The 25,246-nt window shown below is 46.2% G+C and overlaps 1 protein-coding gene across 3 annotated transcripts in view; it reads left to right on the plus strand.

Annotated features, from left to right (window-relative positions):
• Afg1l (AFG1 like ATPase) overlaps positions 1-22,896 on the plus strand; it is a 167,913-nt gene extending 145,017 nt beyond the window's left edge. For 2 of the 3 annotated variants that reach the window (XM_028890259.2, XM_028890260.1), the window contains 3 exons: positions 12,656-12,796; positions 15,922-16,035; positions 18,151-19,127. In XM_028890259.2, the coding sequence (XP_028746092.1) occupies positions 12,656-12,796; positions 15,922-16,035; positions 18,151-18,276 (381 nt within the window). In that variant the 3' untranslated portion in view covers positions 18,277-19,127. Of the gene's footprint in view, positions 1-12,655; positions 12,797-15,921; positions 16,036-18,150; positions 19,128-22,770 lie in introns of those variants that run through there. The other variant, XM_037200459.1, reaches the window with a different exon arrangement.
• The last annotated feature ends 2,350 nt before the right edge of the window (positions 22,897-25,246 follow it).

The raw sequence follows: 25,246 nt of genomic DNA on the forward strand, positions 1-25,246 counted from the left end.
ACAAAGCAAGATGCCACACACACTTATTCAATGAGACGCTCTCAGGGTACCCTTGCAAGGGGGTTTTAAAGAAAAGGCCATATAGATGAAGAATGACTCTTAGGATGGTATAAGCTAGACAGAGCCTGAAATGATAATCATCCCACTTGAGCTAAAATAATGGTGCAGAACAAGCTTTGTAGTAAGAACGAGGAGACAGAGACTTGAGCTGACAGCTCCTTGGCGGATGCTGAAGTGGTGGCTGCTCACTGTAGGGCAGAGGGCAGCCTGGGGGCGGGGCAGCTCACACTGGCAGCAGCGTGGGGGAAATCCTCACTCCTGGCACCAGGGTCGAAACCACAGCAGACAGCTGGGCTGTTTCTCACACAGGAGAAGGAAGAGAGCAAGCGAGCTCTTTATTCCTCAAAGTTTGTCAGAGAAACTGCTACGTATAATGCAGCTGTATACTCCCGGTAATTAAGGAAAACAAACGCTCTTTGCAAACTCATTATAGATTTAAAGTTCCTTAAGTTTCCATCAGGTTTCCACAGAAACAAAGAGTTTGAGACAATAGTGGAGAATGCACACCATCGAATAAGTGGATTTTAATTGTTCCTGTCTAGAAAATTATCCAGATAACCAGCCACATCAAAGACTATTAAACTTTTTAATTGCTCAGGTAGAAAGACGGAGAATGTCATCATTATCTATCAGAAGAATCCGCTGTAGATAATGCTACTTGAATAACATACTCAAGGATACTAGTAACTGGAGTGCCATTTAGTACTCAGAAGTAATCATGTGCTTTAATTATTCATAGGGCACAATGCACGAATTCACAATACCAATTATGGTTTCAGAAAGTATCATATGCTGTGGCTCACTTACACAGGAGGGTGAGCTAATGCAAAATAAGTATTTGCAATTGCCATGGTGTCCTGTGTGTGCAAGTTAGTTATACGTTACTGTGGTCAAAGGTCAATGTGATTTACAAAGTTCTTATAGGATTTAATATTATATCTCATTCATGTTGTAATTAATTTTCTAGAAGTCATACACACACACACACACACACACACACACACACACACACACACACACACTTTAAGACAGGGTCTCACCTAACCCAGGCTGGCCTCAAACCTACTACTTATTGAAAGATGACCTTGAACTCCTGACCTTCTTGCCTCTACTGCCCAAATGCCGAGATTGCTCACCTGTGCCACCATGCACAGCTGGAAAGAAGCCTCACTGACAGTGTTTGTGTTTACACCTTACCTGTGATGCAGGACCTCATTCCTTTGTGCTGGGGAATGAGGCAGGTAAGACAGAACTGACCCTCGGAGCCTCCCAGTCCCATAGCGATACAATAAGGGTGGCCATGGCAAACCTGACAAAATTTGTAACCTCTCCAGTTTTTCAGTCAGTCACACACTACTGAATGTCAGTGTGGGCTCTGAAAAATGCCTGGGCTGAATCTATTGTCCCTGAGCTCCAAACCTGCACGGGATATCACCGCCGAATACACACCAAAGACGGCTGAAACGCAGCAGCAGGTATGTGTGTAAGATACTACGGTCTAGAAAATTTTCAGCTCCTTTATAGTTTTATGGACCCCATTGTGTATGTCCTGCCATTGATCAAAAACATCGTGTGGTGTGTATTGTATTTGCATCTGTGCTGGATACTTTACATGCTGACTTACATTATATTAGGGAATGTGAAGGGGACTAAATAGCTGAGAATGAAAGATAAATAAAGACTTTTTTATTTAGAACTAGTAAAGATTTTGGCCGGTGAGACAGCTTAGCAGGTAAAGGCACGTGTGGAAGCCAGGAAACCTGAGTCCGATCCCTCAGACCCACGTAAGGAGGGAGCCGACTCCACAAGTTGTGCTCTGACCTCCACATACATTACTCATCTACATACACATTATGCGTGCACACACACACATGCACGCATGCACACAATGTTAAAATTACAAACAGGAATTAGTAAAGACATTTAACATTGCTTAAATTATTCTGTTTTACTCTCATTTGTCATAATGTATTTTACTTCTCTTTTGTAAAATAGATTTTTTTTTTAACGAAGCTCTTCGAAAATAAGTCGTAATCCACTAGCAGCAGCAATTGACCCCTTCTCACAGATGTCTCTTCCTACTTACATATTTTGAGCAAAACAGACAACACAGTTATAAACTTGTCTTGTGCTTTTTTTCACTCAGCTTTTTATCATGTGTGTTTCCCTATGATAAAATACGTCTCATGAGCACCATCATTGACGGCCACAGCCGTGTCCATGTGTCTTCTCGTCCTATTAGATGTCAAGGTGCATTTGCTTACACAGCTCTGAGCATCCCTTCGCCTCCTGCTGGGCTTCAATCACTTTGTCGTCAGCTGTTTTCAATCACTCAGACGTGCGGTGACTGGGTCCAGCTTACACCTGTGGAGGGCTCGTCACTGACTCCGACACCTTGTTTCTCCTCAGCGGCAGGGGTGGCTGCTCACACGCTTGCCTGCCTGGAGCAATGTGTCAGCCTCGCTTTGTCTTTCTTTGGCTACTAAGGACCTAGAGTGTGTGTGGACCTTGCTCACTTATCTAATACCACTTACACTTTATGTAGACTTTTTGTTCTGTGAATTGTTGGTTCAAAGCCTACATCCGTATTTCTGTTGGAGTGCTCTGAAGAGTTTACTTGTATTCCAGCCATTTCTAATCTCCCCAATGCCCCATTCATGCCATTTTGTTCTTTCTTTGTGACACTCTGCTATTAGCCAGCCATTGCCAAGTCTCCCTGCATTCTACCAGATGCGACATAGTTTTCTAACTTTTTTTCACTCGACTCCCATGCATAATTATTTCTGGGAAAAAATTTATACTATGGAATAAAGAATCAAAGACAATACAGAAGTAAATGGCACCAGGTAAATCACAGGATATATATTTATACATCCTTACCAGTGATGTAGAACTAGAAAATCTAGATCATATTTTCTACATGTGCTGAACTTAAGGACTATGAGAACATAGAATTCTGTAGTCACTCTCTCTAATGAGTAGAATGTGTTTAGCTACTGTCACACAATAAATCACCCCAAAACTCAGTGGATGAAAACAATGAGCATTTATTCCTGCTCGCTGGGGTCCCAGTCAGCTGCGATGTTCTTTTGGTCTCTGCTGGGCTAGCTCCGGCATCTGTGGTTCTGCTCACTTGAGTTGGACTCTGTCTGTCTGGGGTCCAGCCAGCTTTATGCTGGTCCAGGGTGCTTCCTCATCAAGACAGTTAGTCCCCTTTCTGTGTCCTCTGCTTCTGCAGCAGTTGACCTAGGTGTGTTAAAACGTTAGATGTTGAGACCTAAGCCTAGAACGTGAGACTGTTTTAGGCCGTGGATTACAAAGCCTACCCTGGTTGAACAGTGGTCTTATCCCTCCACTTTATGTCTTGATAGCTGGGTAATCACAATCTAAAGCAGATAGAGACAAGCATGCAAGAACATCTGGAGCCATTGCCATGCTCAGACCACCCCACAGAGGCCGCCTTCATTTCTCCAAAAAACGTGTCCTATGTTTTCAGTTATAATTTTCCAGAGGACTCTTTAGTTAATACATTTGAATGCTTCCAAACACTTTTAAACACTGAATGCAAGAGAACAAGTGATTGGGGCTGAAGAGATGGCTCAGTAGTTAAGAGCACTGTCTGTTCTTCCAGAGGACCCGGGTTCAATTCCCAGCGCCCACCTGGCAGCTCACAACTGTCTGTAACTCCAGTTCTAGGGGATCCAGAATCCCCACACAGACACACATGCAGACAAAACACCCATGCACATGAAATAAAAATCAATAAAAAGGAGAGGAACAGGGTTAAGTGGCAGCATTATCTACACAGAGCCCCCTCTGGTCTCACTGGTGGTTGTTATACATCAAAAATGACGCCGTTTGTGTGGCCACAGCACGGCGTCAGGTGACCTAACAGCATCGGTATGTGGGTCAATGGGAACCTTGGATTTCTGTATGTTATGTAATGAAAAGACTGAGGTGGCCAGGCATGGCGGTGCATGTCTTTAATCACAGCACCCAGGAGGCAGAAACAGATGGATCTCTGTGAATTGGAGGCCAGCCTGATTGATAGAGCAAATTCCAAGCCACTAGAGCTACAGAGTGAGATTGTGTGTGTGTGTGTGTGTGTGTGTGTGTGAGAGAGAGAGAGAGAGAGAGAGAGAGAGAGAGAGAGAGAGAGAGAGAGAGAGAGAATGACTAGTTAGGAGCAAAGGGAGGGGGAGGGAGGGAAATGGGGTAAATATATTCATAATACATTGCATACATGTATAAATTGTCAAAAATAAATAAAATTTAAGAAATAACAAAATCATAATAGAAAAAAATCACAAAGCCATTTTAAAATATATTAAATGTTGACTCCGGATGAAACTCTCAAAATGAAATCTCAACTATGCACTGAGAAACTTGCCTCCACAAACACTGCTTTTTAAGATCGAACCTCAGTCTTGCTGTGGCTAAATGCAGCTTCTAATAAACACTCCTTAAATTATAATCTAAAGCAAACTTAAAGAGAAAAAAATTGAGGCAAGGGCTTGCACTAAGGCTGGTCACAAATATATGATAGTTGAAGGGATGCTCCTGCCTCAGCCTCAGGGTGATTAGGATTGCAGGTGTGGGCCACTGTGTCCAGGTTGGAGAGAAGTGTTACTTCTCCTCTGCCTTAGAAGAGTACAGATTTCCTACGGAAAAGTGAGAAAAGAATCCTCAAGAGTTGGGGGACTCCACGGGAAAAACACCCAAGATTGAGGGTTTGTATTTATACCAGAAACTTTGGGTGGGCTAGAGATGTAATTCATTGGCAAAGTGTTACCTCGTGTGCACAGGCCCTGGGTCCATCCCAGCACTACACAAACCAGGCTGCGGTGCACTCTGGTAACCCCAACATTTGGAGCTGGAGACAGGAGGATCATAAGTTCATCTTAACTACACAGTGAGTGTGAGCCCAGCCTGGGCTACACCAGAGCCCATTTCAAAGCAGAAAGCAAAAGAAATAAAGGCAAACATTGGGAAATCTCATACTTCGAATAATGGTGGACACTACCACACACACCTTTGTTGGGTAGGACATGAAAAAGCCGAAGGGAATAACTGTTAGGACAGACTAATGCAGAAGCAGGTAATAACACTCAAATCTCAGAGAACTAAGAAATCACCATGCATGTGTTCTTCAATGTTCATATCACTACCCAGTGCAGACTGGTTCATCCTGTCCTTTGTGGACTATGACTTCATCGACCTCCAGCCGGCTTTAAGTCCACAGAATCTTTTCTATCCAGCTGGCAGATGAGTAAAGGATTGTGGGCCCTGTGTGCTCCTGGGCCAGACCTTGTGGTCACAGCACTTCCCCATTCTGCTGGCTTGAACTTGCTCACACCTCCAGACCTGTATCCAAGACAGGCCAGGGAGCACTGTTAGTGAATACGTTCAGGAAGAGGAAAACGTGGATGCTGTTGATCTTTTTAAATTGAGGGGAGCTGAGCTTGCTTTTGGGAGCCTTCTCAGTTTAGTGGGAGAGAAATGAGAGACCAAGGCTGTGGAGAGACCTAGTTTACTGTCCCATTTCAGATGGAGTGTGGAGCAACTTCATTTAGGAGGAGGTGATACTTCTGAAATGCAGCCATGTGGGGTGGGAGGGGGTGGGGAGGTGTGGGTGGGTTCAGCCAAACCTCAAGCTGAGTACTAGAAAACATCAAGCTTTGAACTTGGATTATATTATTCTACAAGTTACTATCAAATATTAGACACAAAAGTGACCAAACAGGAGGAGACGGGACAGTGAGTGAGAAGAGGCAGAGCTGTGAAACCCGGACCTCCAGACAGTGGAGCTCAGACTACTAGGGCTATGTATATACATTCAGGAACATTTTAGGACAAAGAAAAACCAGGTTTGGGAATTTTAGAAAAGATTTTAGAACTTTAGAAAGGATTTATCCTTAAAAAGAGACATCTCATTTAGTTCAGAGGGAAAAAAAAAGAGACATCTCAATACTTAAATAATAATAATAATAATAATAATAATAATAATAATAACTAGTTGTAATCTGAGCATGGTGTTACATACCTGTAATCCAGTGCTTGGGAGGCTGAGACAGGAGGATTACAAGTTCTAGGCCAGCCTGGGCTACATAGAGAGCCCCCCCCAATCAGGAAAGAAAAAAAAATCCTAATGGAAATTCAAGAACTGTAAAATGCAGTAACCGAAACCTTAAGAACTCAGTAGAGGGAGGGCTGGCAAGATGGCCGAGTGGGAAGAGGAAGAGGCCTTTGCTGCCTAACTGGGGAGCTGAGTCCAGGCAGGGACCCCCTGTGCTGGGCTGTGAGGGCTGACTGTGACCTGGGGAGCTGAGTCCAGGCAGGGACCCCACCTGGTGCTGGGCTGTGAGGGCTGACTGTGACCTGGGGAACTGAGTCCAGGCAGGGACCCCACCTGGTGCTGGGCTGTGAGGGCTGTGACCTGGGGAACTGAGTCCAGGCAGGGACCCCCTGTGCTGGGCCGTGAGGGCTGTGACCTGGGGAGCTGAGTCCAGGCAGGGACCCCCTGGTGCTGGGCTGTGAGGGCTGACTGTGACCTGGGGAGCCTCTGTGTACCAGTTGATGTAACTGACTCAAGCCACTCCTCATCTCATATCAATCCCCTTTCTGTCTGTTAATCTGTAAAGAAAAAAATGTGTTTCCTTATCCTTTTCTTCCTTTAATTTAAAATAAAATAGTTTTAATTAGCATTGGAAATATAAGAAACACTGGGTTCGAGAGCTTTTAAAATCAGAACCTTTTTTTTTTTTCATTTTTAAGAACTCAAACATGACACCACCAATAGAAGGAGGTGTGTCCCGTTGCGGGACAGCTACTGTACACAGGACTGGATGTTTGAGTGCAGAAAAATGGTCAACTCTCGGCTTTGACCATGACTTTAGGGGTTGGGGATTTAGCTCAGTGGTAGAGTGCTTGCCTAGCGCAGGGCCCTGGGTTCGGTCCTCAGCTGGGAGGTGGGGGGGAATGACATTAATTATAGGGTAGAAAACAAGAAAGAGGTCGACTCTTAAATAAAACAGTGAAGAGCATTCACCATGGATATAGAACTTGCTCATTTCATAATTATGCTAGAAAGATGACTGCTAAAATGATCTATTTATATAAGTAATAATTTAGAAATTCCATTTTATTGTTTTCCTATTCTAAGGTGAAATAATGCATTTAATAATTTGGGAGTTGGGATATACTTAGTTTTTTAATGTCATTTAAAAAAAGTTTTATATCTATTGATTAAGAAAACAAAGGGAAGGAAAAAAGAAAACAAAAGAGAGAAATACAATATGATATAGATGAGAGACATGAATGCTCATGAAAACTGTCTCTACTTTTTAAGGAAAGTATGCTTTGCTACTAAAAGTCATACAAGGGGCTGGAGAGATGGCTCAGAGGTTAAGAGCACTGACTGTTCTTCCAGAGGTCCTGAGTTCAATTCCCAGCAACCACATGGTGGCTCACAACCATCTGTAATGAGATCTGGTGCCCTCTTCTGGCCTGCAGGAATACATGCTGTATACATAATAAATAAATCTTGTAGAACTGAATAGTATTGTAAAATTAAAAAAAAAAAAAGTCATACAAGTTCATGGGAACTGGGGATAAAAATAGTAACAAAGACACGAAATTGATATTTCACTCTCCCACCCAAAGATAATCACTTTTAACATTTTGATCTCTATCTTTCTAGAACTTACCTATGTGTGTGTGCTAGGATCCACAACAAAGACTTGCTTTAGAAACAGAGGAATTAGGGCCAAGACAACTTGTGACTGTGTGTGTGTGCGTGTGTGTTGTTGTTGTTACTTTGAGACCAAAGAGTTTAAAAGAAAGAACTGGCCTGCTCTCCTGGTTAGGTCTCACTTTACCATCTCCTTACTGACTTATTTCATAAATATTTCATTCCCTACATCCTACGTACTGAGTGTGGATCTGTGTTCCTCCCCACACCGTGTGTTGCTAATGATTTTACCGAAGAAAGGAGGACAGGGCCTGGTACAGAAGCTGGTTGTCTTCTACATATGACTTCGCCGCAGAGATTATGTGGAGGAGGAGCTGGATGAGCAGCGTCTCTTGGAGGAAAGTCTGGGTCAGCACAACGTTCGCTCACCGGGGCTCTGACCTCAGGATCTAAGGAAAGGGCACGCCTTGTCACCGGGCAATAGCTGTACACTGAATGTGGCACCTCAGTAGTGCTCCATGCGCCCTCTTGGGTGACTCTGTCAGCGGCCAGCATTTCCCGAGCACCGACTCTGCAGTCAAGAGGTTGATGCCTCAGGACAAGCCTGCTAGATAGAATCTCCTTCACAGATGAGGAAACTAAACTTCAGAGAGTGCTCAAGGTCACCTGACTGCGAGTAACAGCCAGCATCTCCAAACCCTCAGCTGTCCTGTAAGATGAAACTTACCACTTCTTAATAATAAGCACCCATGTAGCTCCCCAGATTCAGTCCTGAATTTTCCCGCGAGTGCTTCGTTATAGGCATTTAAACATCAAAGCCACTATGAAAAATACTTACCAATAGAAAACTCACTTTGTTTCCTTTTTTGTTTTTGAGACAGGGTCTCTTTATGTAGCACTGGCTGTCCTGGATCTCGATCTGTAGACCAAGCTGGCCTCGAACTCACAGAGATCCCCCTGTCTCTGCCTCCTGAGTGCTGGGATTAAAGACGTGGGCCACCACACCTGGCCAGTTTTCATATTTTTAAATCTTTCTTGAGGCAGAGTCTCAGTATCCCAGGCTGACCTCAAGCTCACTTTGTAACCCTGGATGACCTTGACTTGGTTCTGATGTGCTACATGGGTGCTTATAATTAGAAGTGAGACCCAGGTATTATGATAGTGTGAGAGAGAGGCCTGGGCGGGTGGAGCCAAGGTGCCCCATGGCGGGTGAGGCAGAGACATCATGCAGTGAAGAGTTTTATTTGGGGGAAGGAGAGAGGAAAAGAGATGGAAAGAGAGAGAGAGATAGAGTGGGGGGAGGTGCAGGCTACCTCATGGCGAGAGAGGGAAAAGAGAATGAAAGGGAGGAGTCCTTTCTTAAAGGGAATGGAACATAGGATAATGTCAGGACGCTAGGCGGGCCAGAGTATTATCTGTTTATTGGCCAGGATTCCAAGAAGTGGCTCTGAATGCTAACACCAGGGGTGCGCCATGCCTGGTTTTATGCAGTGCTAGGATTGTAAGTAAATTTGTTGCAACTCTGTGGGTTTGGTCCTGGATTTGGGCACCAAAATGTGAGTTTTCCAATTCTGGGAAGAGGTACCCTGACCACTTGGGAGTCAGGTGATGGCTGGAGCCACAATGAGACAGCAGCCCTGGAGGGCCAGGTAGCTGCTTAGAACAGCCGACAGCTGGAGGGGGAGGGATCCTGGATGTTGCGAGCCACTTAGGGCCAAGTTTTTCTGACTGCTCGGGAAAGTCAGGCCTGGGGCTGCCAGGACAGCCCTGCAGGGAAGGGTATCCTGACTGTTCAGGAGTCAGGCTAGACCTGGTGTGGTGGGGGGTGGTCTCCTTGAAGGATATAGCAATCCCGCTCCTCTCCTGGAGAGCCACTACAGCTGAGCTTTGCTCCGCCCCCTCTTGATGGGGCTTCCTAGCAGAGCTCTGCTTCTCCAGCCTAAGATGTTGCTTCTTTTGCTTCACTCTGCAAAAGCGGAAACCCCTGCAGAAATGTAGCCATCTCCTCCAGCCCTGGAACAAAGTGTTACTTTTCCTGCTCTCCCTTGCTCTCTCCGCTGAGGGACGTCTCAGCAAGGATCTTCTGTTCAGCTCCTCATTGCACTGTCCACTATGGGGCATCTCAGCAAGGATCTTCTGTTCGCCAGTGAATGAAGAGCTTCACACCCAAAACTTTTGAGGAAGAAGTTTATTTGGGAGGAGTACTCCAGGAGAGTAGCTGCCTCTACCAGGGTGGAGAGAACATCCCATAACTGAACAGGCAGGGTGGTTTATATAGGATGTCTTGGGGGCGGAATTAACCAATGATTGGTTAGGTTTTTTTTTCTGCCCAGGGATTGGTCAGTTTTGTGGGCTAGGGACAGAGATGGCCCTGATTTCAGAGCCAAACTGTGTTTCTTTCACTGGTCTTTCTTGGCTTTTTGACACTACCTCTAAGGCCAGGGCACATTTCTTTCACTGACTCTGATTCTAGGGACCAAGAGTATTTCTTTGGTACTGGTTTCAGAGTCAGGGCATGTTTCCTTGGTTCTAGGTTTGGGGATAAAGTGTTCATTTCTCTGGCTCAGCTCCCAAACCCAGGCTGTTTCTTTCCCTGGTCCAGGGCCAGGGTGCTACTGTCCTGCTCTGTGATTGGTTGGTTTCACAAATCAGTTGGCTAGGGGCAGAGATGGCTCTGATCTCACTGAGCCAAGCTGTTTCTTTCTGCCCTGATCTGAGCCATCTTCCCCTAGTTCTGGGCTCCAGGGCCAGGGTGGGTGTCTTCAGCCAGCCCCTTTCCTTACAGGAATGGAACTCTTGGCTTTTGCATGTGAGGCGATCACGCCACCAACTGAGCCCCACCCCAGCCCAGAAGTTCCCACTTGGTACTTTAAATTCACGTTATTGGAGCTTTGGAAAAGTCTTCACTAATTAGTGCATTTCATTTTTCTTTCTGATGTTTCTAAAGAAAATAATAAATCTTGCTCGCTCTCTGTGGGGTTTTAATGTGGTGGAATAAACCGAGCACTGACGTTACCGTTGTAACTGGGGGAACGGGGTGGGGGTGGGGCAGGTCAGTGGACCCATTGTACACATCGGCACTCACTGTCTGTCCTCTTGAGGGTTTCCATCCCCCCCCAGCCCCCGGGCTGTGAGTTAAAGGGCAACTTCACATTCCCCCAGGGATCGTGGTTTGTAAAGGAAAGAGAGCCTACATTTCGCTTTATTTGCTTTATGCAAGTGAGCACATAATTGTTTTCCTGCTGGGAGGGAGGGGGATATTAGCTAATACAATGGCAGACGCAGAACCGACTGACAAAGGTGTGTAATTTGTGAAACAGCTGACTGGGCACAATTCTGATTTCCAGTCGCCCTCCCTGCTCCCGCGAACCTCTGGTAATGCTTTCCCTGGGCGTGTGTTTGCGTTGATCAAAATCACATCCACTCGCAAAGTGCCAGCGCAATTATAAGAACCACAGACCAAGCTTGAGGTTTTACATTTTCTTTTCACAGATGCTTTCTGATTTACGGATGAGACAATTCTAACTGATTTCAAAATAGTAGCATAGCTTTGGAGCAGCAGGGCTGTGAGTCCTAGTCTCTCTTACACTAAGACACTCTTTGGCCTTTTCCTGTACCTTCTGGGCACTGGTTTCCCTGAGTGGCGATTCCACGGCCTCCCGAGGTCCTTGCTGTGACTCCAAGGTCAGACAAATGTACGAGGTGTCCTGTCTGAGTCAGGGTTTCTACTGCTGCAGCGAAACGCCATGACCAAAGAGCAAGTTAGGGAGGAAAGGCTTTATTTGGCTTATACTTCCTCGTCATACTCCATCACAGAAGGAAGTCAGGAGCTCAAACCGGCAGGATCCGGAGGCAGGCGCTGATGCAGAGGCCATGGAGGGCAGCTGCTTACTGGCTTGCTTCCCCTGGCTTGCTCAGCCCACCTTCTTGTAGAACCCAGGACCAGCAGCCCAGGGATGGCACCACCCACCATGGGCTGGGCCCTCCCCCATCGATCACTAAATGAGAAAATGCCTTACAGCTGGATCTCATGGAGGCATTTCCTCAGCTGAGGCTCCTTCCTGTGATGACTCCAGCTAGTGTCGAGTTGACACACAAACCAGCCGGGACACTTTCCTGTGGTTTGGGATGCCGGCAGGGCTGGAGCAAGTGAATTAGTTCCCATTGGGAATGACATTTGTCTACAGACTCAGCTGACTTGGCCTCAGCCAAACCACTTGAGCTCAAAATAGTAATCATGGAAACGGCCCAGCCAGGCAGAGGGGTGCACACCCCACACTCTGGAGGCTGAGGCAGCAGGAGCACTGTGAGTCCCGAGGCAGCCTGAGCTAGATAGTGAGTTCTCAGCCAGCCTCGGCTACAGAGACTCTTTTCTCAAAAGCAACAACAAAAACAGTTCAGACTCTGAGGCATGCCCCAGGCGCTGTTCTCAGTGTTTTCACACGTAATTCTGTGAGGTGGAAGTGAATGATCGTTTTCCACGTGGGATGGCTAAGGGACAGAAAGACCATATAATGTGCCTCAAGTGCCCAGTTAAGAAGCAGTACTCAAAGCAGGCACAGTTAGCTCTTCGCGGCAGGAGGGGCCCTTGAGAGAGTATTGGGTTAAAGCAGACGCTCCCCGACTCAAAGCCTGGAAACCCTCCGTGGCTGAACAGTGTTGTGGCTCAGCCAGGGTTAGACGAAGGCCTGGAGATGGAGACTCCACCCAGGGAAGGTTGAGGATTGGCAGGAGTCCTTCCCAGCCATTTGTTATGTGCACGCCTGCGTCCTTACCCTGCTCAAGAACACTGAGCCATCGGGTCCAATTACCCCAAAGCCACCATCTAAATCACCCTATGACAAGTTTTCAAATGCAATGAGTCCAGAGAAAACCACAACCCCCCTTCCTCTGTTTTAATTATAGCCACTTGGAGCAAGTGATTATTTGGAATTGTCGAAGAATTTTGATACAGTGTTTGTACGGAACATTCCGCAGTTTTCGATGGCCAAGCGGACTGAAGCGCGACGATTCATAACTCTCATCGACAACTTCTATGACTACAAGGTAAGGACGGACTCCATCTCCGCAGGACCGTGAAGTCAGGTGACCTGGGTCGGAATCCTGACTGTACCAATGCCTTTACTGCTGTGCCTCAGTTTCCCCATCTGTAAATAGGGGCTAGCAGTATCTAGCCCCAAATGGTTGTTGTGAGGACCACACAGGTTGGCTCACGTAGAATACTTAGAACAACAAACACTTGGTCCGAGCTGAATGCTGTGTACTTCCTGTTAAAAACAGCAGCAGCTAGCGTCAGGCCCCATCGAGAGTCACGTAAAACCTCATCATCCTGCAAGTAGAACTGGGAGGGAGCCCCAGGCCGAGTGCTCAGTGCACGTGTGTTACCTGAATGCTTGGCTGGGCTGAGAATGATGAATGACCCTTTGCCTTGTTGAAATGTTCCCCGTGGCCCTCCCCACCCCCACCCCAGGAGCTAACTAGCAAGAGACATCCTGCTGCTCTGTTTTTAATCCCTGTGTCTTAGCGGGCAGTGCAGAGCCCTTGCCTGCCCACAACAGGCAATATAGCCTAGTAGTTAAAGGGTAGAGCCTGGCACCAGGCTGTCCCGAAGACGGGCTCGGCCTCTGAGCATCGGCTGCCTTCTCTAGAAGGGTAATAACACTTGTGTGATTCTGTGAGGATGGAAGGATTATATAAAGTACCAAGAACCTAGTGTGGCAAGCAGTGCCCCTACGATCAAGGTGAGCCCCTCTCACAGTGTGGACCTCTAAAAAGAAGACACCCACGGTAAAGATAGCAGAAGCGGTTTTTTGTAAACTACTGGAGATTTCCTTCCCTCATCTTTGCACAGAATTAGAGCGATAGTTTTAAAATTGAGGGAACTTTGTTGGGAAGGAGGCATGTAAGAGAAGACGGGAGAGTTTAATGTTTCATTTACTCTTTCATTCGATGACCTCTGTGACCCTGAGCAAGGTGTGGGCTGAAAGTGAAGGGCAGCTGAGATGCTGTGGTGCCCGGGGTCTGAGCCGCATGAACCTCGTGTCTGTAGAAATCATGTTCAGTTGCCAGTTCAGGACACAGAGAGGACTGTGAGCCTTGAGGTCCAGGGATAGCTGAGAAACCCAGGGAAGTCCTTTGTGGTCTAGTTGTATCAGAACCAACAGGGCCACTTAAAATCCAGATTCCAGAGCCACCTAATCCCCACCCCAGCAAATGAGGACCAGGCATGGGGTCAGAAGCTCATGTTCCCATGTTCCCAAGGTGCTTCTTATAATGTTCAGGGGTGGAGGGCCGATTCCAGCACAGGGCAGGAGGGGTGGCCTGGGGTGGGAGGGGGCTTGCTAAGCATGAAAGGCGGCCTGTGGACTCTGGTGAGGTGGCCCAGGAAAGCCTGCTGAGGGCATGCAGCAAAGGCCACCTGAGCAGGAGCTCAGGAGAAGCGGACACTGACGTCAGGGAGCTGAGACTCCAGGCTCATTGATGCCCTGTCCTCAAGGCGGGTCTGTACCCACCGAGTGCAGCCTAAGAGGCTGGAGGTTTTTACAAGGCAAAGGCTTCTCCAGGAAGACAGAGGAAATGCACTGGAATAGAGGGTAAAGGCTCAGATTGTTTATGGTTCAGCTGGAAACGCCTTCGAGACAATCTGCTCCCCATTGCTCAGTCTGTCACTCGGTCCTCTCAACCTTTTCACTGACTTAAAGGAGTAAAAGCTTTACCTGGCAGTGTGCTGGAACACCCAAACTACCCTGACTTTTATTCTAACTAAACCACACATTTAGATTTTACTCTCTTTTAAAGTATAGTCAAAATTATCTTATTTCAGAAATTGAGAGCATTAAGCAGACATTATTCTAGAATGTATTCATGAAGGTTTGTGAAATAGGACATTTCCATCTGAGTAATGGAAAAAGTGTCATTTGTGATTGAAAGAATTTATTAAAATAAAATGGGAATACTAGTCCCTGGAGTCAACATGTTTTAAAGTATTGATATATTTGCTTGAATGATGATTTTTGAAAGGCTGACAGCAAATCCAGGTTCTCTAAACATCCAGGGGTTGTTTTGGGGCTGGGCATGTGTATACGCCTTATAGCCCTGGTTTATGGGAGGAAACGGTAGGAATATAGTGAATTGGAGGACAGCCTGAGCTACATCACAAGACCTGCCTGGAAAAACAAAATGAAATGAAGAAGTATGATTTGTTTCTGAACGAGCGGACATACAATGTATAAAAGATACAAACTGCTTTCAAGCTATGACCATGTCTGCACACTCACTGAGTCCTGAGATAATGAGAGGATATTGATGGAAAGCTCTGTGAAGCGTGCCCTGGCAGATGCTAATAGAAAAAAGGTCTGCAGGGCCTGGGGACATGACTCCGTGGTCAAGAGTGTGTGGTGGTCTTCCAGAGAACCCAGACTCCTGCTGGGCACTTACACCTGCCTCTAACTCCGGCTCCAGAGGAAACGACACCCTCTTCTGAACTCTGCAGGCACCCATGCACACCTCCACACAGACATACATAACTGAAACTAAATCTTAGGAAGAGAAAAGGCTTCAGGCAGATCTTCCTGGAACTGTCAAGACCCCAAGCCTCCACCTCTTGACGGTCTTGCCTAGAAATGTTTCAACGTAAGTTTTGGAGGGTTGACGACATCCAAACCATAGCAGCAAAGGCAAGAGCCCTGGAGTGGGGCCCCATGATCCGGACTGAGACTGCCCCAGGCCTGGCTTCCCTGTGTGGCTATGTCTGTGTCACAGTGTGGTCTAAGATGTGCAGAAATGTACTGAAAAGTGCTATGCGGTTCTCAAACCATCACTTACCTGCAAACTACTAGGAGAAAGCACAGATATTTTAAAAGGAAAGACCCAAGCTCCTTATGTGACTACAAACAGGTTTTTATCTTTTTTGTTTTGTTTTGTTTTGTTTTGTTTTCAAGACAGGGTTTCTCTGTGTAGCTTTGTGCCTTTCCTGGAACTCACTCTGTAGACCAGGCCAGCCTTGAACTCACGGAGATCCACCTGCCTCTGCCTCCCAAGTGCTGGGATTAAAGGCGTGCAGCATCACCACCACCACCACCACCACCACCTGGTCGGGTTTTTATCTTATTCGAGATTTTTCTTTCAACTTGAGTGTGGAGTCCCACCTTGTGTTCCTTTTCCTGGTTCAGGTGCGGATAATTTGCTGTGCATCAGCTCCTATCCCAAGCTTATTTTTGCATCAACATCATGACAGTGAGTTGGAGCAAAGCAGAATACTGATGGACGATTTGGGGCTGAGCCAGGTAGGGGATATTAACATAATTTCATCTTGCGGTTTGATGGTTTAGGGTTTGATCCTTGCTACATTTTGCAGAAGGGACCATTGAGTTGATGCTTTCCAGCCAACTTCATTGCCATGTCGTCATGTTTAGAGCCTGGTCTTAGAGGCCCTGTTGAGTATGGAGGCCAATGCTTCATTTTCACATGGCAGAAACAGAGTCCCGTAGAGTACCTAGCAAGTCCCAGCTTAAGAAAAGAAATCCATGCTTCTTCCCCAGGCTCTCCATTAAGCAAACATTTGCAGAGCACCTCTCAGTGTCAGGCTTGGGTACTCTGTTGTGGTCTGGGTTTTCCTGGAGTTTGGACTCTAGATTCATCCCAGGCCAAGCAGAGAAAACTGCATTCCCTTCTTCTGTGAGAGCATTATAGGGTATATTGATCGACTATCAACCACTGACCTATTAGTCAAAAATTCAACTGGGGCTGAAGAGATGGCTCAACAGTTAAGAACACTGACTGCTCTTTCAGAGGACCTAGGTTCGATTCCCAGCCCCCACATGGCAGTTTGCAATTATAACTCTAGTTCCAGGCGATCTGATGCCTCCTCTGGCATCTATGCATACTGCATGTACATAGTGCATAAACATACATGCAGGCAAGGCACCTGTATACATAAAATAAAAAAATAAGTCTTGAAAAATAAATTTCAATTGTCAACAGTGCCCCCAAGAATGGGATCACATTCATCTAGGGCCAACGGTAAATTCTTGTTGACTTGAATAGACATTATTCATCCTAAGAGTTTGAGAGAAAAGAGCCAATAATACTTTAAACAGATCAACTTTGAAAACTTGATTGCACTGTATGTCCCAGTCTCCAGGCCACTGTCGTGAAATACTGTAACATGCATGGCTCATCAACCACTGTTTCTCCTAGTTTGGAGTCAGAGTTCAAGTTGTTTTCCCATAAACCTCACAAGATGGAAGGAAGGCGAGAGCTCCCTGGCTGTCTTTTGTGAAGACACCAGTCCTGTTCTTAGGAACCCCACTCTCAAGACCTAATTAACCCCTTAAAGCTCTGTCACCTAATGCCACTCCTTTGGGGGTTAAAGTCTCACCACGGACAGTTTGGAAGGACACAAACACCCAGATCATGGCGGTGTAGGAATAGCTCTTTAATTAAACCCCCATGTGGGGTCCATAGTCAATGCATCTGAGGAGCTAGTCAGTCACATTAATTCCTCATCATAGGCTTTTAAGACTTCTGTACGGGTCAGGCTTCAGACTTGGGGCCCATCATGGAGAGATCGGGGAATGTGACCTCAGGGTCCTAGAGTCACTGTGACTTGGTGGGGAAGACGGGCTTCGGGAGGATGGGCTTAGGGGAGTTGTCTCTCTAAGAACATAAGAGCAAACCCCTAAGGAGAGAAAGAAAAATCCTCATTACCATAAGCCCATGTTGGTGTCCCCAGCCCCAGGGTGTTGACTGGCTTTACAGTGGGAGGGGTCCCCAATATACCCTTTGGCAAGGAGACCAATATCCCAAACGGCTCTAGTCTTTGCAAACTGGATTTCAGGCAGGCTTTCCAGAGCCAGGACCCACAGGACCTTTCAGTCACTCAGTCTACAAAAGGCTCTTCGGAGATCTGTCCCCTGGGGCTTCCTAACCTACTAGAACTTCTGGGTTTTCTTTTTTGGGTTGTTAAGGCAGGTATTGCTTTAAACTTGCAATCTTCCTGTCTTAGCCTATGGAGTTCTGGGATTACAGGGTAAGTGACCACGCCTAGCAAAGCTATCATTTTTGCCGTTAGCTACTTTTGGAGAGAGATTTCTTTCCAGCATGTTCCTTTTAGAGTTTGTAAAGAACTTCCATTCTGAGCAAAATCTTTTTGGTTTCTCTGTTTCCGCTTTGATCTGATATTTTTCTTTTCTTTTTCCTTCCTGGTTCTGTTGATTACCTATTAGTTTAGATCAGTTAACACTTTAGTCCCATTTAAGAGATAGATGGTGTATGACAAAAAGATGGAAAAATATATTATCTAAATAGGTAAGCCTGAAGGTTTTTTCAGCCCGGGTCTGGTCCACAGCCTTCCTTTGGAGTGGCTGGTTTTCACCGGGCTTGCGTCTGTCTGCTCTCAGGACTCGGCAGGCCTCTCCATGTTCACTGGAGAGGAGGAAGTCTTCGCCTTTCATCGTACGGTCTCCCGGCTCACAGAGATGCAGACTGAGCAGTACTGGGTGGAAGGGGACAGAAGCAAGAAGTAACGTCACTTTCACAGGAATGAAAACAGGCGCCTGGTGAGGGCTGTGAGACTGGACGAAATCATCTCATCATCGACCACGCACTTTGTCCCCCAGACTCGTCATCTGAGGCAGTGAACAAGCACACTGAAGTCTTGTCTTTGTAGACCCATGTTTTGCCCATTTATCTGGACTTACTTCTACATCATACAATGAAATCATCACTCCTGAAGATTACTATAAAACCTGACATGTTAGCGCCTTGAACATACGAACACACAGCAGATGCAGGATGCCTGGGCATCTCTAAGCTTTGGCTACACAGTAGTCACACCTTAGAAATACACTGGCTATAAGAAGCAGGTGAATCCTACTTTTCAGTTTAAAACAAAGAGAGCTTTCCAGAAACTGAAGGGAAAAGCATTTTACGTTGGCCTCTGTATATATTCCTGCTTGTTGGTTGGTTGTGAATTGCAATCACCCGCAGGCCTGTGGTTTTCTCAGTGCTGGAAAGAGCCTGTGTTCTAACCCCTACATCCAGGTTGGCAGGCAGGACCTGGCCACGTGAAGACATGGATCACAAAACCAGCAGGCGAGGAGCAGGTGGGAAATTCCAACTAACAGGCAGGTTAACCTCCCCTCTGCTAGCCAAGGAGGCAGGTACCAGGAATGTGACTGTGGAGGAGGCAGAGCCATGGCCACAGCAGCAGCAGAGTGAACCCCATAACCCAAGGTGCCCTACTCTTTGCCCACCCCTGCTCTCGCTGCGGAGTTCACAGCCCACCCTCGATGCTGAGTCTGCAAAGAGTTGGACCTCATAGGGAACAGGAGAGGACACTTGACAAATCTGTAAATAAAAGCTGATTTCTCCTTCATTGAGTGTGTGTGAGTCATTTAAGTGAAACTTGTCTTTGCTAAATATTATCACGAAAGGGGATTTGGGTTGTGCTTACTCAAGGGCTGGAGAGGTGGCTCAGCAGTTAAGAATGCTTGCTGATCTCGAAGAGGGCGAGAGTGCGGCTCCTAGCATCCATGTCAGACAGCTTAAAACCACCTGCAACTCCAACCTCAAGGGATCTGAGGCCCTCTTCCAGCCGCCTGGGCTCCCGCATGCTCAGCCCATGTACCCACATAGATATCTTCCAGCCACCTGGGCTCCCGCATGCTCAGCCCATGTACCCACATAGACACCTTCCAGCCGCCCGGGCTCCCGCATGCTCAGCCCATGTACCCACATAGACACCTTCCAGCCTGTGTACTGGGAGTGGCTGCAAACCTTGATCAGATGTCCTCCCTAGATTCCTGCTTCCCCGCGGGCTCCGCATGCTCAGCCCATGTACCCATATAAACATGCACATACATGAATAAAAAAATAAGTTGTATTTTCAAAAAGAGAAAAAAAAAAAAAAAAAAAAAAAAAAAAAAATAAGTTGTATTTTCAAAAGAGAAAGAGAATCTTAAATCCTGGGCCAGTGAGATGGCTCAGCAGACAAAGGGTTGCTGCACAACTCTGACATGAGTTCAGTCCCTGGGACCCACAGTTGAAGGAGAAAACTGGATTCTCAGTGTTGTCCTCTGACCTCTGTCCTCTGCCTGTAGTCAACACACACACATGCACATAATAAATAAAGTCGTTTTTAAAAAGACTTCTTAATCCCTCTTCAGAAACCCCCAAGTGATATGAAAATCAACTATTTGGGAGAGTAAACAATCATATGCCTGTCAATATAAATAGGTTCTTTGAGGCTATTTGTCATCTAATAATCTGTCCACATCTTTCTGTTTTGGATATTAACTCTTTCATGTCAAGCAGATAGATGGATGAGTGGGATACCCAAGCATGGGGAAAAAAGTTTGAATTAGGGCTTCTGAAAGTTAAATGTGGTATAACACTATATGCATGTACATGTAGATGGGGGGATGGATGGATGAATGGGCAGGTGGGCCAGTGGATGGATGGGTGGAAGGGTGGATGGATGGATGGGTGGGTGGATGGATGGATGGATGGGTGGATGGATGGATGGGGGGGGGGTGGATGGATGGATGGATGGATGGGTAGGTGGGTGAATGGATGGATGGATGGATGGATGGATGGGTGGGTGGATGGATGGATGGATGGATGGATGGGTGGATGGATGGTGGATGGATGGATGGGTGGATGGATGGATGGGTGGGTGGATGGATGGGTGGAAGGGTGGATGGATGGATGGATGGATGGATGGGTGGATGGATGGGTGGGTGAGTGGATGGATGAGTGGATTTTTGTGGTGCTGGCTACTGTAGAAGTAACCGTCTTATTCAATAAGAAACACAGAACCAAACTCAGGGCCTTCCCCTATGCTAGGAAAGTGCTTCACCACTCAGCTGTCTCACTCAGGCACACCCCAGTCCTAAAACTTACCTTTTGCTTTGCACATTCTTTTTTAGCTTTAATAAAAAGACAGTGTAGATGGATAGACAGATGGACAGAGGACTGACAGAAAAAGGAACTGTCCCTGAGTGTGTGGTATTGGTGGTACAGTGCCCAACTCCAGCTCTTCATTCCGGGTCAGGGTTTGAACCATGAAAGCGTGTTGGAGGTTCCAGTGAGAACACACAATACTGTGTGCACGTGGCAGCAAAGTGGACCTCTGTCGAACAAGGTTGTCTTCAACAGTGCAAAGCTGCAGGAAGGACACGTGGATTGAAGAGGGAAAGGCGGGTGTTGTGGAATATTCCTTTACACCGTGTGAAGATGTGTCACTGTGATTGCTGTAATAAAAGCTGAATAGCCAATAGCCATACAGGATTTCCAGGCACAGAGGATGCTGGGAGGAAGAAGAAGGGTGAGACACCAGGAGAACAGCTCATTTAAAAATGTAAAGTTTTAGTCTTTGAAAGCTATTTAGGATAATAAAGAAATAGAGGTTAACAGTAGTCATCTATAACAATCAAACTTAGAGTCATTTTAGGTATGTTTTCAAGGTCATACAGAGGCATATTTTAGATATATAGGTGATCTCCAAACACTTCAAAGACCTACAGAATATGGCATTTAAAATCTTTTAAAAACATAAGGCTTTTCATGACAGTGAGACATGTCTGCTCCTGTCTACCAATCTACTTCATAAGAGGATGATGGACATTGAATAACCTTCATATAGAGTTTGCTTTCTTTATGGCAAAAGGTAGCCATTTGGCCAGGGACTGCCCTTGCCTAGACTGCTGACAGTATGCTGTCCAAACTGGACAAGCAGGACACAAAAGACAGCAACTGCCAAACTTTGCCAAGACAGGTAGGACAGTCCTTTGAAATTCCTGCTTTATAGAAAAGTCTGTCAGATATTCTAGGCCTACAGGCCGAAGATGCATGCCCCAACATTACAGAGGAACCTTGGGGTGACTGTCCAGGCAGCCAGATGTTTCTGTCATTTCTACAGTTTTGGAAGTTGCTTTTTCTGCACTCTGTGTATGCTCAAGTAATATTTTTTATCCTTCTTGGGTCTCTGTTGGAGATTGAAGACAAGATAGTTATAGTTTTACATTTTTTCTTGTTAACAAATTCAAAAAAGAAACTTACATAAAAGCTTAAGTTATTTGTCTAAAAAGATGTTTTAAGGTCTAAAAGGATATTTTTTAGAATGGCAATACAAGTTATGACAAAAAATGGTTTAGATATAAAACTTTGGACTAAGATAGAATAGATAATAGAGTATTTTCTCTGAATTTGCCAAACACTAATGAATGGAACATTGTGAATATATTTCTTACTTGATAATTGTCCTTATTGTACATAGTTTTGTATTGTTAGAGCCTTTCTATTTTATTTAGACAAAATGGGAAAATGTTGTGGAATAGTCCATTGCACCATGTGAAGATGTGCCACTGTGACTGCTTTAAATAAAAAGGTGAATGGTCAATAGCTAGGCAGGATTTCTAGGCACAGAGGATGCTGGGAAGAAGAAGGGTGGAGATGCCAGGAAGCAGCATGGGCAATACAGAATAAAGGTAACCGAGTCACATAAAAGAATGTAGATTAAAAGATGTGGGTTAATTTGTGTTATAAGAGCTAGTTATAAACAAGCCTAAGCTATCAGCTGAGCTTTCATAATTAATAATAACTCTCCATGTTGTTATAGGGGAGCTGATGGTCCTGACAAAAAAAATCTGCCTACAGGTAGGGACACCAGCTCACCCAGTGCGGTAGTTGGTGGTTGAATGTAATTGCTCCCATAAGCTCATAGGGAGCAGCACTATTACGAGGTGTGGACTTGTTGGAGTGGGTGTGACCTTGCTGGAGGAAGTGTGTCACTGTGGAGGTGGGCTTTGAGGTCTCATACATGCTCAAGCTGTGCCCAGAGTCTCAATTCACTTCCTATTTGCTTCAGATCAAGTTGTAGAATTGGTAGCTTCTACTCCAACACCATGTCTGCCATATCCCACCATGATGATAATGGACTGAACCTCTGAACTGTAAGCGAGTCACCCCCAATTAAGTGTTCTTTGTAATGATGCTGCCATTATGGTGTCTCTTCACAGCAGTAGAAACCCTGACGAAGACAACCAGCCAGATCAGCCTAGTGATCAATGTGTGGCAGACATCACAGCCAGATCGCCCCCACATCCGAGGACAGTTACTTGGAATACAATTTCATTTTTCGTGGATCATGTTGTAATACTGATTCCCAGCACTGGTGGCTTATCATTCTGCTAGTAAGGCACTTAGACAGCGTTTAAAACACCGTGTCTGCAGGGTGAACAGTAGTGTAAGGCTCCGCCTGTGTGGAGGGTGTGTCCTCTCCTGTTCCCTTCCATCCCTCCAGCCCCCAGGCTGCTCCCCCAGCTCCCTAGACCTGGTGGGAGAGGCAGCAGCAGCGGAGGGGGCTGAGTCAGGAGTTGGGTGCAGAGAGGACCGGGGAAGGCCTTTGTGTGGGCTCTGCCCCGTACCAGGAGGCAGAGGGGGGAGGTCACGTGGTTCTGGAAATGATACATCCTCGCCCAGGCTTCCTCTCCACAGTCTGCCTCACAGAACAGCATGCAAGAAAAAGAAGGAAAACCAGAAAACAACATGGCAGCCAAGACCAAAAAAGAAAACAGAGGTTGGGTCCTTTGCCCAAATGCTCAGGACCAGAGGGCTCGGGATGCAGAGTGTTTCTTAGATTTGGGCGTGTTTGCATATTTATAATGCAATATCTTTGGGATGGACTACAGCCTAAACAGAAAATCTGTTTGAATTTCGTATAAACCTTCTACACATAGCTCGAAGGCAATTTTACATGGTATTTCTAGTGTACCTGAGTTTCAAAGATGCTTGTTTATGTGTATGGATGTTTTGCCTGCATGTACACGTCTACCCTGTGCCGGGCATGCCTGGGGCCTTCAAAGGCCAGAAGAGAGCGCCAGATCCCCTAGAACTGGAGGTATAGACGGTTGTGAACTGGCATGTGGATGCTGGGAACTGAACCTGGGTCCTCTAGAAGAGCAGCAAGTGCTCTGAACTGCTGAGCCATCTCTCCAGCCCCCATGCCTGCATTTTGACATGACAGGAGGTGAGACATGGAATTTTCCACTTGATGTGTCAGTCAGTATACGGAAAGTTCCAGGTTAAGGGCTTCAATTTTTAGTCCGGGACACTCAACCTGTAACACTGAAGTGCGGCATGTAACAGCCCCACCCTGGAAGCCACACTCTAGTCTTTCTTCCAGCAGTGAGCTGTGCAGTTCCCAGCTTGCCAGGCCCTTCCCTGGGGTTGCTCCCACTGGAAGTGATTGGTGTGTGTGTGTGTGTGTGTGTGTGTGTGTGTGTGTGTGTGTGTGTGTGATGAGAGATGAGATCCCAGCAAGTGCTGCTGTGGAACAAGGCTCTGCTCACCAGACCCAGACCAGGAGGCCTGGGTCCCGAGTGCCAGGCGCCGCCTCAGCATCCTCCTGATTCATTTCCCACTCCCAGACTTGACAGAAAATAAACCGGAAGAAACAGGACTCTTCTTAGAAAAAGCAAAACCTTTCATTGCATTCCTCTTGTGTGTGTGTGTGTGTGTGTGTGTGTGTGTGTGTGTGTGTGTGTGTGTATGTGTGTGTGTGTGTGTGTAAACAGAACATGAGCTTATTAGCTGGTGACAATCATGTGATAGATAACATGGGGGACTTACATAATTTTAACCCATTTCTGAGTCCAGAGTACTACTGAATCACATTTACGAATTCTTTGTGGGGTTTTACATTTTTACTATAAGGAAATGTTTTTTTAATCTTTCTGAAATCTCCCTCTCCCACCTTGCTGTGCTCTCGCCTGGTGCTTACAAGTATGAAAATAATAGAAGTTTAAAACTAGTTGGAATTTAAAAACAATTTTTACATTTAATATAAATAAATGGATATTCTCACATATGCTTATTTAAGAGTCTTATGGCACTTATTTATATGTGCTAAAATTCTTAATAAACAAACTGCATTGATTCTCGTGACTCTCCTCTGAGAGATACAAGTTTTTTTTACAGACGGGGAAACTGAGGCTGGAAAACGACAAAACCAGAGCCGAGGTGCTAAGACACACCTTGGAGTCGCGGGAAGGATCCAGACACTAACTGCACCCTCCATTTCCTCACTTCTGTCCTGTAAAATCCACCCTGCAGCCTCTCCATGCCGGGTGAAAACTCCTCGGGTGGGTCTCTGAGGCTCTGACGTCAGTGTTCGGGTGTGTCTGGTCCGCAGTCTGGAAGGGATCTTGTCAAGTGTCTGTTGAAATGCACACGCCCACCTGGGCCAGCGTCCCCGGGGGACCCTCCCTGCTTAACGGCACGGCCTTAGGGAGTCTTCCAGGGGTTGCCTCCAACACCCACCCCCGAGAAGTCTCCTCTCGGGGTTGTACTTTCCAGATCCCCAGCACCGACTATGGCCCACGTGATCTTAGGAAGGTCTCGGATTCTGGAACCAGGAAACTCTTTCTGCCGGTTTTTACTCTGTGATCTGGAAAACATCCATGTTCTTGGCTTCAATTTTCTTCCAAAGGACTG

The sequence above is a fragment of the Peromyscus leucopus genome, chromosome 8a (assembly GCF_004664715.2).
Source record: "Peromyscus leucopus breed LL Stock chromosome 8a, UCI_PerLeu_2.1, whole genome shotgun sequence".
Taxonomy (NCBI): Eukaryota; Metazoa; Chordata; class Mammalia; order Rodentia; family Cricetidae; genus Peromyscus; species Peromyscus leucopus.